We start from the raw sequence: 12,028 nt of genomic DNA, 5'->3' as shown, positions 1-12,028 counted from the left end.
CTTCAGACTAAGAAAGGCTTCTCCAAAAAAACAGTGGACAGCTTCCCTATCTCTGTCACTTTATTTTCTCCCTTGTCTACAAGTAGAGAGCGCAGCTGTTGGCTGTGCAATCTGCTGAAAGCTGAGCCAAGCAACTACAGAAACGTATCAGCCACAACAACTTGTTCAGAGCTAAGTATTACCATAAAATAGAGAAAATTAAAAACTGCTTATTTTAAACAAGAAGTTTATTTAAACAACAAGACGCTTTACTTGAAGGGAAAACTATCCAAGATCATTTTTGTTTAGAGTAATTTATCCCTACTTAAAGACAGATTGCTCTACATGTAACAGCTACATACAAAAAAGTTATAAAATCGTCCTTGGTTGTACAACGATAAAAGAAAAACATTGAAATTATCCAATCAAATAAGGTATGCAAGGTTCTTTGTTTTTTCCAACAATGAGAGCAAAATAACTTACTGGAATATAAAGATAAAAGTTAAAGGAGCATGCCACTAGTGGAGAAATGGGGCATTTTCACAGACCAGTTTGTTTTTACCACCCCATCTCCATACGATGTTGATCAAAACATATCATTGGCCATTTAGTTAAAAAAAATATGTATGTCTGTGCACATACACCAGTTACTTTATGTACAATAGAAGGAATAGGAAAAGAAATCAAAGAAGAGAAAAAGCTATACTGCAGTAGTCAGGATGTGGCTGAACCAAGTCTCATTTTTCTAATTGTGAATGTGTTGTCTGTGGGAAAGGAAGTTTGGTTCTTTTAGTAGACTCCTCCTGTTTGCTGTTGGAACACGTCAATTGTATCTTCATCCTCCATTTCCAACTGCATTAGAAAACACAACAAGTCAACTCAAAATATAAGTGATGTATTCAGTCCTTTGTATTAATTCACTGTGTCCCTGAAAGAAACACAAGGCCAACCTGTCATGAGGCAGATGATTACGAAAACAGTACAGAACCAGTAGTGTCGTGGTTAGAGCAGTCTTTCTCAACTTCTTTACTGTTGAGAAACCCATTAAGCATTTTCCAGGTTTCAAGAAACCCCAGAAGTGGCGTGAACGTGCAGAATGTGGTTGGGAAGCACAGCTGTGGACATACACACGCAGGGACCTCCCCTTCCCATCCCCTCCAGGCCCATCATTGGCCGTTTTGGGGGTGAGTGGATCGATATGACCATATAAAGATCATATCACATAATAAACGTTTAACAATTTTTAAAAATATTTGTAAAATTAAGTAACTCTCACCCATTCGGGAAACCCTTCCAGGGCTGTCATGAAACCCTGGTTGAGAAAGCCTGGGTTAGAGTGTCAGTCTACGATTGATTATATTTCTATACCCCCCTACCAGGAGACCCAGGGTAGTTTACACAAAATAGAGATAATCATAGAATCATAGAGTTGGAAAGGGCCATACAGGCCATCTAGTCCAACCCCCTGCTCAACGCAGGATCAGCCCTAAGCATCCTAAAGCATCCAAGAGTGCAATTCATGCATAATACAGTGCAATTCAATAGTGGGTTCCATAACTGAAGGCAACAAGTACTGTAATATTTCTCATAACAATAACTTTCCAACCATGATCCCATAGGTTGGTCTGTTTAGGTTCAGATCATGAAGGGGTGCCCAGTGGATGTTGCTGAATTGGTTGGCCTCAACCAAACGCCTGGCAAGAAGAGCTCCCTTTTGCAGGCCCTGTGGAATTGTGGGAGTTCAAGCAAGGCCCTGATCTCTTCAGGGAGCTCATTCCACCAGGTGGGGGCTAGGACAGAAAAAGCTCTGGCCCTAATTGAGACCCGATGTGCTTCTTTGGGGCCAGGGATCACCAGCCAGTTGGAAGGGGGAGAGCACAGAGCTCTTTGAGGGATGTAGGCAGAGAGGTGGATCTGAGAGACCCAGGTTGAAATCCCCCCTCTGTTATGGAAACTTGCTTGGTGACCTTGACCAGCAACACTCTCAGCCTAACCTACCCCCCAGGGTTGTTGTGAGGGCAAATTTGGAGAGAGAAGAACAATGTGAACTACCTGGAGCCTTCAGTGGGGAGAAAAAGTAGGGTATAAATGAAGTAAATAAAGCTTCTATTTATGTGAATCTGATACATATTGTATAACAAACCCTTTAAAAACTTAACAGCCACAGATGGTGATAAATGACATTCATAAGAAAAGGCAAGTTCATAAAGATCTAAAAAATATCTGCAATTTACAGAATAAACATATGCAACACAGCAGATATTTGAGCACAATGCTGATCACCAACAAACGGCAGCGTTGACATTTCTGAAGTCCCCCTTTCCATTACTGGTATCAACCTAAGGACTTTTTCTGCTGCTGGAAGCTAATTAAACACTGAACTACACAGCCAATGGTAAGAGTTCAAGACAGCTGGATGCAATGACATTAATTTCAGTGGATACAACTTACAATACAGGAAGTTACTGTAAACCTAATACAAGTAAAATCTTAGCATAAAATCAGATTCTTACCCCTCCGTTAACGTGAACCTAGCAAAATTCATGTAAGAGTAGCTTCTATTTTTGAGGTTTTAATCTGGCAATTTTAGCTGAACTCCAAGCATTTTGCAGGTAATAAGTTCAAGGCTACAACATTAGCAGCTGTCTTTTCAGGGGGTGTTATGAACACACTGAGTTATGGTCTGCATGTATTTAGCTAACAGATGATTCAACCAGTTAATTTACGAGATTAGCGATACTGATTGAACAAAAAAATGAACAGAATTCTGCCAGACAATCTACCCTAGATAGCATAGTTCACAGAATATGTTTAATTACCCAAAGTAAATTGGGTAATTTGTAGCAAAAATAATATTTCAAGGAATCCTAAGATTCACTTAACTGTTATTAAAAATGAAGCAGTGTTGTTACATATTTCATTCTGAATCAAAATGTTCCAACTAGTATACTGCCATTATCACAGTTAACAATGTAAACAGAGCTACAGATAGACCAAGAAATTGTATAATAATGACTATACAATTTCTTGGTCTATCTGTAGCCCTGTTTACATTTTTCAAGCCAACAGAAACTTTTCCATTGCAGTTGTTACCTGTGCAGGCGTGTCTGTTTCATTGATTGGCTGCCCATCAAACCGGAATCTGATTTGCCTCATTGACAAACCCTACACAAAGAATAAAAGGAAAAACAATAGTACTAGCCAGTAAAGCAAATCAGCTTATGCAAGACATTCAAACTTACTTTCTTAACCCTAAAGTCCATTTCTGCATTTGCAAAGAAAAGTCTGTAGAAAAATGTACTGGAGAATTAAGTGTTAAATATATCCAGTAGGGAATGTATTCAGCAGTGCCCCTACTGGTAGCATTTAGTACACTAAAACCAGCAGCAGTGATTTAACAGGAAATATTTTGGCAACCAAAAGACACGGGATAGAACACCTAGAGTGATGGATTCCATAGGCGGCATCTAATAATATTCTTAAATGAACAAGACTTCTCCATGATCAGTAACTGACAAACAGCTATTTCTGCAAAACTGGAGTCATTTAAGGCAGTGGTCCCCAACCTGCGGGCCACGGCCCAGTGTCGGGCTGCTGTTCCCTCTCCCCGCCCCCCCACAATAAAAAACTTCCCAGGTCGCAAGCTTGCGACCCGGGAAGCTTCTTACTGCGGGAGGGGGGGAGGGCCACGCATGCGCAATGCGCGGGCGCGCATACGAGATGCGCGGGCAGGGCAGTTGCCCTACCGGTCCCCAGCCTAAAAAAGGTTGGGGACCACTGATTTAAGGGGCACAGATGAATCCAACAAAAGCTTTCTTGAACAAGAGGTTTAGATACAGTTTGGGTTTTAAATAAAAATAACTTACCTTGGTTATAATAAATGAGCAGGTTTGGGCACACTTTGGGCACAAATATTTTATTGCCTAGCCTGAGTTGTAACAGCAGAAAGTAATGTTTGTATTCCAAATTGGGTACTTACACTAAGCAACTAAAATGCTGTGTAGCCACACCTTTTATTATGCATGCTGAAGAATACGCCTATTTTAAAAATAACTTGGTGTTTTTCCTGTGTTATTTATGACAAGCCACTGCCACTATGTGAAATGATGACAATCTCACCACATGCAAACATCCCTACTTCAGAAAAGAATGTATTAGCCACCTATTCTAATCATGGAAAAAATAAAAGTACAATTAATTCCAGCACGGGTAGTATAACAGGCCCAGCAAGAATTACATAGCATCAAGAGAAAGTTTTTTGACTTAGGTTTTTGCATACTGATCATATTTCTGGGTAGAAAGAATGTATTATATAGGATAGATTGATTTGTTGACTTTAGGTACATAAAACACAAGCCCAAAGCACTTTTCCTATTACAAGCATTCTACAATTTTTGTTGTTGAATAGGTTACAGGTAAGTGCATGTTGCTAATATCCCATATGGCACTTCAGCCATCTCTGAAGTAAAATGCAGAAGAAAGTCCAACCTCTGCCCTGCCCCCTTCTCAAACTCCAAATCTGGGGTGGGGGAGGACATGCTTCTAGGGCACTTGCAGCATCTTCAAAGCGGAAGACAAAGCGGAAGACACAGTCCTCCCTATGGAACTCACAGAGGGTATAAAGGAGTACAGTCCTGCATTTGCACCTCAGCCACCAGCCCATTCTCTTCTATCTAAAGTCAACGCGCAAAGAACACAGCCTGCTATCAAGGACGGATATTAGGGTGGAAGTTGTTCCTTTTCCACTACATGGTACAGCCACAGTGCATTACAGAAGGAGGAAGCAAGAGTCATAAGGAACTGAAAGTTACATATTCAGCCCTTTTAGGGTAGGATGTATCTACAGATCATTAAAAAGGTAAGAAGAGCAACAGCTGACAACTTGCAAGAAATGTAATATTTTAATTTTGGTAAATCTAAATGAGATATCTTGATAACAGTAAGAATAACAGACAACCGAACTAACTCTGTGTCATAAACACACACAAATCCTTTCTTGCGTGAAAATTGTCATCTTAAAACAGCTCAGCAAGGAAGCATGCACCTGTTTGGACCATTCCTTTTACCAAGGGCACCTTCAACACACCCACATAGAAATGCAAGTGCCGTATTTGCCGGTGTATAAGACGACTGGGTGTATAAGACGACCCCCCCAACATTTCCACTCAAAATATAGAGTTTGTTATATACCCGGCCCTGCATCTCCCTGTGACCAGCACTAGTGTGCAAGTGCGCATGTGCAAGCTCTGCGTAGACAAGGGGCAGGCTGGAGCACTGCTGCTTCCTGCCGAGCAGAATAGGCTGGTCACGCCAAAAAGGCTGGCACCCGTCTCGCTGCTGATGCTCGCCACAGCCATGCTGATGACCCGCCACGGCCGCGCTGGATACCGCGCAATACTGGATGGTATGTACAATGAGGTGGGCGGGCATTAGGAGGCCACTATGGGCAGCTATGTTTATCCCAACTGAAGTGCACCCGGCATATAGGATGACTCCTCCACTTGGAGGCATGTTTTTCAGGGGGGAAAGTAGTCTTATACACCAGCAAATACAGTAATTCTTTTATAACACTTCTTTGAATACTCCTCAACTCTCTACAGATTTCAAACCCAGAAATGAAGAAAACGTATGGTACTGTTCAATGCTGGAGAATGAATACAAAGCCATACTTCCTAAATTACATAATTCTAAATTTCACCATGTCACTTACATAGTCCTGGAAAAAAGTTGTTTTAGAAAAACGTATTTTAAGCAAAATGTTCTTTACTGCCATAATTTGCGACTTAAACATATTCTTTTGGTTACAAGCACAGATATCTTAGAGTCCACAAAATTAATAACTGCTTACATATATCTCTCAACTGATACAGAGATACTGCTTTACTGGTCCAATGTTTTCAATTTCCAATACGCTATCACCATCTTTGAGAGCCAGCTTGGTGTTAAGAACCAGCATCGGGTAGTGGTTAAGAGCAGTAACCTCTAACCTGGAGAACTCAGTTTGACTCTCCATTCTTCCACATCCAGCCAGATAGCTTTGGGGAGGGCGGTATATATATAAATATAAATGAATAAATAAATAAGTTGTGTAACCTTGGGCCAGTCACAGTTCTCTCAGAGCTCTTAGCCTCTCCTACTACCTTGGGTGTTTGTTGTAGGGAGAGGAAAGGTAGGTGATTGTAAGACTCAAAGTGAAAAGCAGGATACAAAAAAACAGCTCTTCTTAATTTGTTATCATAAAATAAGTAGAATCCAGGAGCAAATACCAGAGGAGTTACAGTTGCTGTTATCAGCATTTAACATCCAGCCATGCTTCCTGCTGAAGGCTTACATTCTTAAAGTACATTGTAAAATGCACCAAGAGGACTTGGGTAGAAGGCTATATAAAAACAGGACATGCACAATACAAAAATGTGTTGTCTTTTTTTCTCAGCAAAACAGAAAATAATATAGCTGGCTACCCATATGTTAAACACAAAGTGTCACATGTGTATCACAGGAGCAATGATTTACTATTCCTTCAATAGCATGAAATTGCTTCAAACCATATTTTTGAACATTTATATAGCTGCCTCACCTGTCGTTCGCAGTAGGCTTTCATTAGTTTGCTAAGTGGTGTATGCCTTTTAATCTTAAATTGCACCACAGATCCATCTTGCCCTGCAACCTTCAGATTAATGTGGTCATTATTTTCAGTCTTCACTCCTTCCTGTAAAATGGGAAAATATGATTTTAAAGACAAATTATTCCATCTAAGAAATACCTTCACTTTCAGCTTGGACACCATATTTATCAGAAGAAACAAAGTTCAGCTCAGCCTCCCAAAATATTCAATACTCACAAACCTGTAAATGGATTTCTGGAGGACTCCTATCAAATAACAATGTGACAAGACACACAACTAAGTGCAACTCTAAAGGGCTTAAACAGGAGTAACTCTTCTTAGGAAGATATTGCAATAATCTCCATGTTTGAACTAAAAATACTAGATAATTTAGTTTTCCTACTATATAATATTTACAACAACAAATACTTGGCAACCATGAAAGGTAGCTATTTTTATTTAATTACTCAGTGCAACTGACCAGATGATGAAGAATGTTTAAAAGACATAGTTCTATATTTTCATAGGAGAAAAGGAGTGTTTAAGGGGCTAAGGCAGGAAGATGCAGCTATGAACTGTACAAGAGTTAATTTTCTCTTTATATAGAAAGCGACATCTATTTTTGGAGCTTTAGCTTCAAACATGCTAATTATTACCACATCTCCTTTATTTGAGCTAGGTAAAGCATTAAGTTATTGTTCTAGTGTATATACAACCCTGAAACACTCTCAGAGGGGCACTGAAGAGAAACACCCCCATATATATATATATATATATATATATGGATATAAAAAAGAAATCCAGCATATTTTATACCTCCTCCTCATCTCTCAAAGAAATATGGAAGGATGAAATAAGGATGTTTATTTTAGTAGCCTCTCCATGCCAATACGCAGGTTTGAGATAACTTCTTAGCATTTTTTAAACGTTTGAGATTTTCTTTTTACATGGTTTGTTCTAACTAGTCTATGTAGGACTAGAAACCCTATTTCTTGTCAAACTTAGTGGGTAATTTAAAGTCACCATACAAAATTAATGGACTAGCCAGAGTAACTTTGCAAGTCAAACGACAATATATTAATATCCCTTCTTATAGGCGACCACTTACAGTACCTCACAGAAAACTTTGCACCGCCACAAGATTACATAGCATATGACCGTTCCTACTAAATTCATGGTTTGGGAAACTCCTCCGTCCGCCTGCTTCAAGGGAGTCTCTCCCCATCTTTATACTAGTACAAAATGCACAGCGCGAGCACATTACAAGGCTCTCCAAACACACACCCCGCACACGCAACCATATTCTTTCGCTACCACACACAGGCGCAAGCAAAGCAAGCCCCATAAATCTCCAACCCTTCTTAAAAGGCAGCAGCCTTCAGCCAGGGCCCCTTCCCACACGGGATCCGACAGAGGCCTGGAGAAGCAGAGAGGGACGCCTTGGGAAGCAGCAAAGAATTTGGCGCCTCTGAAGCCGCATTCAAAACGAGGCGCGGAAGGGAGGAAGGGGGGGGGGTAGCCAGCCCACCCGCAGCAAGATTTCCCGGGCTGGGGGTTACCTGGCGGGCTCCTTCGGGCACCAGCATCTGGAGGGGGATGGAGCCAGCGCAAAGACGCCCTCCCTTCGCACGCCTCCACGGCTAGTGAGGCTGCGAGCAGCACATGAGGGACTAGCGCCTGCTGTGTTTTTCTTGGCGTTAGCCGGGAGGAGGGCCCAAAAGGCTGGCCCGCGAAAAACGGGGCGATCCCTGAGTTTGCAAGAGCGAAGCGGGCTCCCCTTTACAGGGAAAGCGATCCTCGGCGGCCTCCAGGGATCCCGCTCCCTTCCCTCCGGCCCGCCCCACGAGAAGAAACCAGACGGAGGCCGAGGGGGAGGGGAGGAAAATGGCGCGCAAGAACCGGCGCGGTGGAGCCAGCGCAGCGCTCCGTCCTACCCTCCCCCACCGCCGGCCGCTCCATCCCCGCCGGCCCGGGGCCCTTCCCACGCTCACCTTGGGCTTCTCGTCGGCCATGGCGAGTCAGCAGGTCTGGTCCGCTCCAAACACCTCACGGCAAGTGGGGGGACAGGAAGATGAAAAGGCGATCTCGGCGGCCGAGGCAGAAAGGCTGGGGGAGGGGGCGAGTGAGCGCGCACGCACTGCCGCGGGGCCGCGCCTAGCCCTGCGTGCGCGCGCACGCAGTGCCTTCCCCTCCCCCCTCAGTCGCATCCTCATTGGGCCGCAGCCAGCGAGAACGCGCAGCGCCGTTACATAACTCAAAGGAGAATGGCGGAGGAAGGGCGCTTCTGTCTGCGTGCGCGCGCACGGCGAGCCGTCCGCGCCCCTGCCCAACGTGCGCGCGCCCCATTGGGCGCAGCGAGCCCTGCTCTTGCTCGTGGAGAGGGTATTGTCTTTTCAAAATGGCCGCCGGGCCTGTGAGTCTGTTGAAGTCTCCACTTAGCAAATTTGCCCATTCAAGTTTTTCAATCCAGTTTTAATATATACTTCCCCTTGGCTCAATATGCAGCATCTATCTCTTTTTCATTGCTTAGATTAATTTATTCACAAGCCATAATTATTGCCTCTTTCTGCTTCCATGCACCCTGCTCCTGGTGTGTCCACATTATCTCGCTCTCCCCTTTATCCACCAGATAACTATGGCAACTAATTAGTACAGCTCAGATTTTCTTATTGAAGTAGTATTCCTCCATAAAATAAAGAACTCTCTTATCTCTAGAGTCTGGGGAGTAGCAGTGTTGGTCTAAAGCAGAGCATACTTTGAATCCCAGCATAAAACTTTGCTAGTCTTAAAGGTGCCACTGGACTCAAACTTCATTTTTCTTATCTCTATTTCAAGTACTTCTAAATTGCCCTTGACTCTCCCTTCTGCTAGCTGTTGCTGAAAACCACATATCCAAAGCAGAGTAATGGTGTTTATGAGATCATCATCAGATCTTGGCCACTGGGGGAAATTTTTTAAAGGCATGTGGAAATTAAGGTATTCCTTGTGAATTTATTTTATATTTTTAATATTTTATATTTCAGTTTATATACCACTGTTCCCCGGATGAGAGTGATGCCAGTTCCCAGGTAATTCCCCTAGAATTACAGGTCATCTCCAGAAAATGGCTGCTTTGGAAGGTGTACTCTGTAGTGTTATACTGCATTCAGGTTCCTCCCCTCCTGAAATCACACCCATTCCCAGCTCCACCCCCAAAATCTCATATTTCCCAACTCAGAGCTGGCAAGATTCAGATGAGAATATGAAGGTAAATAAGTGGAATTTGTTTAAAATCTAAACCTCTGGTAACTTACATTGCTTAAACCAGGGGTAGTCAAACTGCGGCCCTCCAGATGTCCATGGACTACAATTCCCAAGAGTCCCCTGCCAGCGAATGCTGGCAGGGGGCTCTTGGGAATTGTAGTCCATGGACATCTGGAGGGCCGCAGTTTGACTACCCCTGGCTTAAACACAGAATATACTGTTACCTACTTTAAAGCTATTCATTCAACAGAAATTGAACGAAAACGTAGAATCACGTATATAGTTTCTGAACTTTTCTTCAGGACCATTTGTTGTATTCATGTCTTTTTTACTGCATTGTTTTCTAATTTTGTGTAATTAGTTTTTGCATTGTTCTACATGGGCCTTCCCTTATCCCTAACCTGGAAATTACAACTGGTCTAAAACGTGGCTACCCGACTCCTTACAAGGACGTAATGGAGAGCCCACATTCCACCTGTTCTCCAGTAGCTGAAGTGCCTACTGGTCAAGTTCTGGATCAGATTTAAGGACGTAATACTAACCTTTAAGGAAGCCTTTCTCAACTTTTTTACTATTGAAAACCCCCTGAAATATTCTTCAGGCTTCAAGAAACCCCAGAAGTGGCACAATTGTGCAGAATATGGCTGGGAAGCATTGCTGTGTACATGTCCATCTGAGGCTCCTCCCTTCTCACCCCATCCAGATCCATCATTGACCATTTAGGGAGGGGGGGGAAACAGGTCGACATGACCATGTATGATCTTATCATCCGATAAATGTTTAACAAATTAAAAAAATAATGAACTCCCACCCATTCGGGAAACCTTTCCTGGGCTGTCAAGAAGCCCCAGAGTTTCACGAAACACTGGTTGAGAAAGCCTGCTTCACAGCCTTGTGTGATCAGGGACCTGCATGCCTGGGGTACCACCTCATTCGCTTAGCAAATTTGCTGGTGGTCCCCAGAGAAATGTGCTTGGCCCTGGCTCCATCCTGGTGGAATGAGCTGGCAGCAGGGACTCAGACCCTTAAATTCTGAAGGGCCTGCAAAGCGATGCTCTTCCACCAGGTGCTTGGTTGAGGCCAAGCTGAAGGGGCTGACCCTGACTAGGCCTTACTCACCCCATGACTGAAAGAATCAACCCCCAATGTTACTGTTAATTGTTATTTATAACTAGTAATAAAGCCTGCTGTACTCTAAATACAGAGGGCGCTAGTGGGTCGTGGCCCCCTCCCCTCAGCGCGGCCTACCTGGAGGTGAGAGGGGCAGAGTTGAAGCGTGCCTGTTGCCACCGCGGCTCTGCCGCCAGCCGCACCGGCGCTGCCACCAGTTTCTCGGCTGGCGCTGCCGCAGCCCTCGCTGCAGCGGCTGTGGGCTCCACTGGCGCCAGCTGCCCTGCCGCCAGCGCCAGCTGCTCCGCTGCGGCTGCGGGCTCCTCCGCCTCCTCCGGTGCCGCCGCCTCCTCCAGCGCTGCCGGGTCTGCCGGCGCCGGTGCCAGCTCCGCAGCAAGGCTGCAACCTGCCTTCAGGAAGTCAAGGGAGGTAATGGTGGCGGGCGGTCAGGGGAATGTGCGGGGCCTGGAAGGGGGCGGATAGTAAGTCCGGCAGCAAGGGACCAATTGTGAGCTGCGCTGTGCGCAGCTCGCAATTGGTCCCTTGCCGCTGGACTGACGCTGGCAGAGGCCGATTGGCCGATTGGCCCCTCCAATTGTCAGTCCGGAGGACGGGGCCTATCAGCACCCTTCCTCATCCCAGACCGGGCCCACCCTCGGGGCCCTTACTGTTTTATTTAATCCGCTCCGCTAGGAGCGTTTAAAGATGTGGTTTTGCAATGTTCTGATGCCTTATTTGAAAGTTGATGTTACATACTGTTGTTACTATATATCGTTCCATGTAATTTGTATTATATAATGTTCAATGTAAACTGGCCAGAGCTGCAAAGAAATGGGCAGTATAGAAATATAAATAAATAAATAAATAAATGGAGAGGATAAAATAATGAAGTATGTGTTTGCAATTTTAAAATTTTGCAATTTTAAATTGATCCATTTTTAGGAATTTAATTATATTTATTGTATGGAGATTTTATTTGGAAGACTGTTGTAAGCCACCCCAAGACCATGTTGGAGAGGAGTGGCATAGAATCCCAGCAAACAAACAAACAGATGAAGATCTGCAGGGCCTGCAAAAGGGAGCTCTTCCACC

At 44.0% G+C, this 12,028-nt stretch overlaps 1 protein-coding gene across 2 annotated transcripts; it reads right to left on the bottom strand.

Moving 5' to 3' along the window:
- Positions 1–209: 209 nt before the first annotated feature.
- On the bottom strand, positions 210–8,862 carry SUMO2 (small ubiquitin like modifier 2). Of its 2 annotated transcripts, none has more exons than XM_077327862.1 (4): positions 8,575–8,862; positions 6,557–6,688; positions 3,073–3,144; positions 210–831 (listed from the first exon to the last, which is right to left on the bottom strand). In XM_077327862.1, exons 1-4 carry the CDS (start codon positions 8,593–8,595, stop codon positions 769–771), a joined length of 288 nt encoding a protein of 95 aa, XP_077183977.1. In that variant the 5' UTR covers positions 8,596–8,862; the 3' UTR covers positions 210–768. The 2 variants fall into 2 exon arrangements, with proteins under 2 accessions (XP_077183977.1, XP_077183976.1); XM_077327861.1 differs by lacking the exon at positions 8,575–8,862 and adding an exon at positions 8,143–8,400.
- Between the last annotated feature and the right edge of the window lie 3,166 nt (positions 8,863–12,028).

This window comes from Paroedura picta, chromosome 3, assembly GCF_049243985.1.
Source record: "Paroedura picta isolate Pp20150507F chromosome 3, Ppicta_v3.0, whole genome shotgun sequence".
Lineage (NCBI taxonomy): Eukaryota > Metazoa > Chordata > Lepidosauria > Squamata > Gekkonidae > Paroedura > Paroedura picta.
This window is presented reverse-complemented; position numbering and strand designations above follow the sequence as displayed.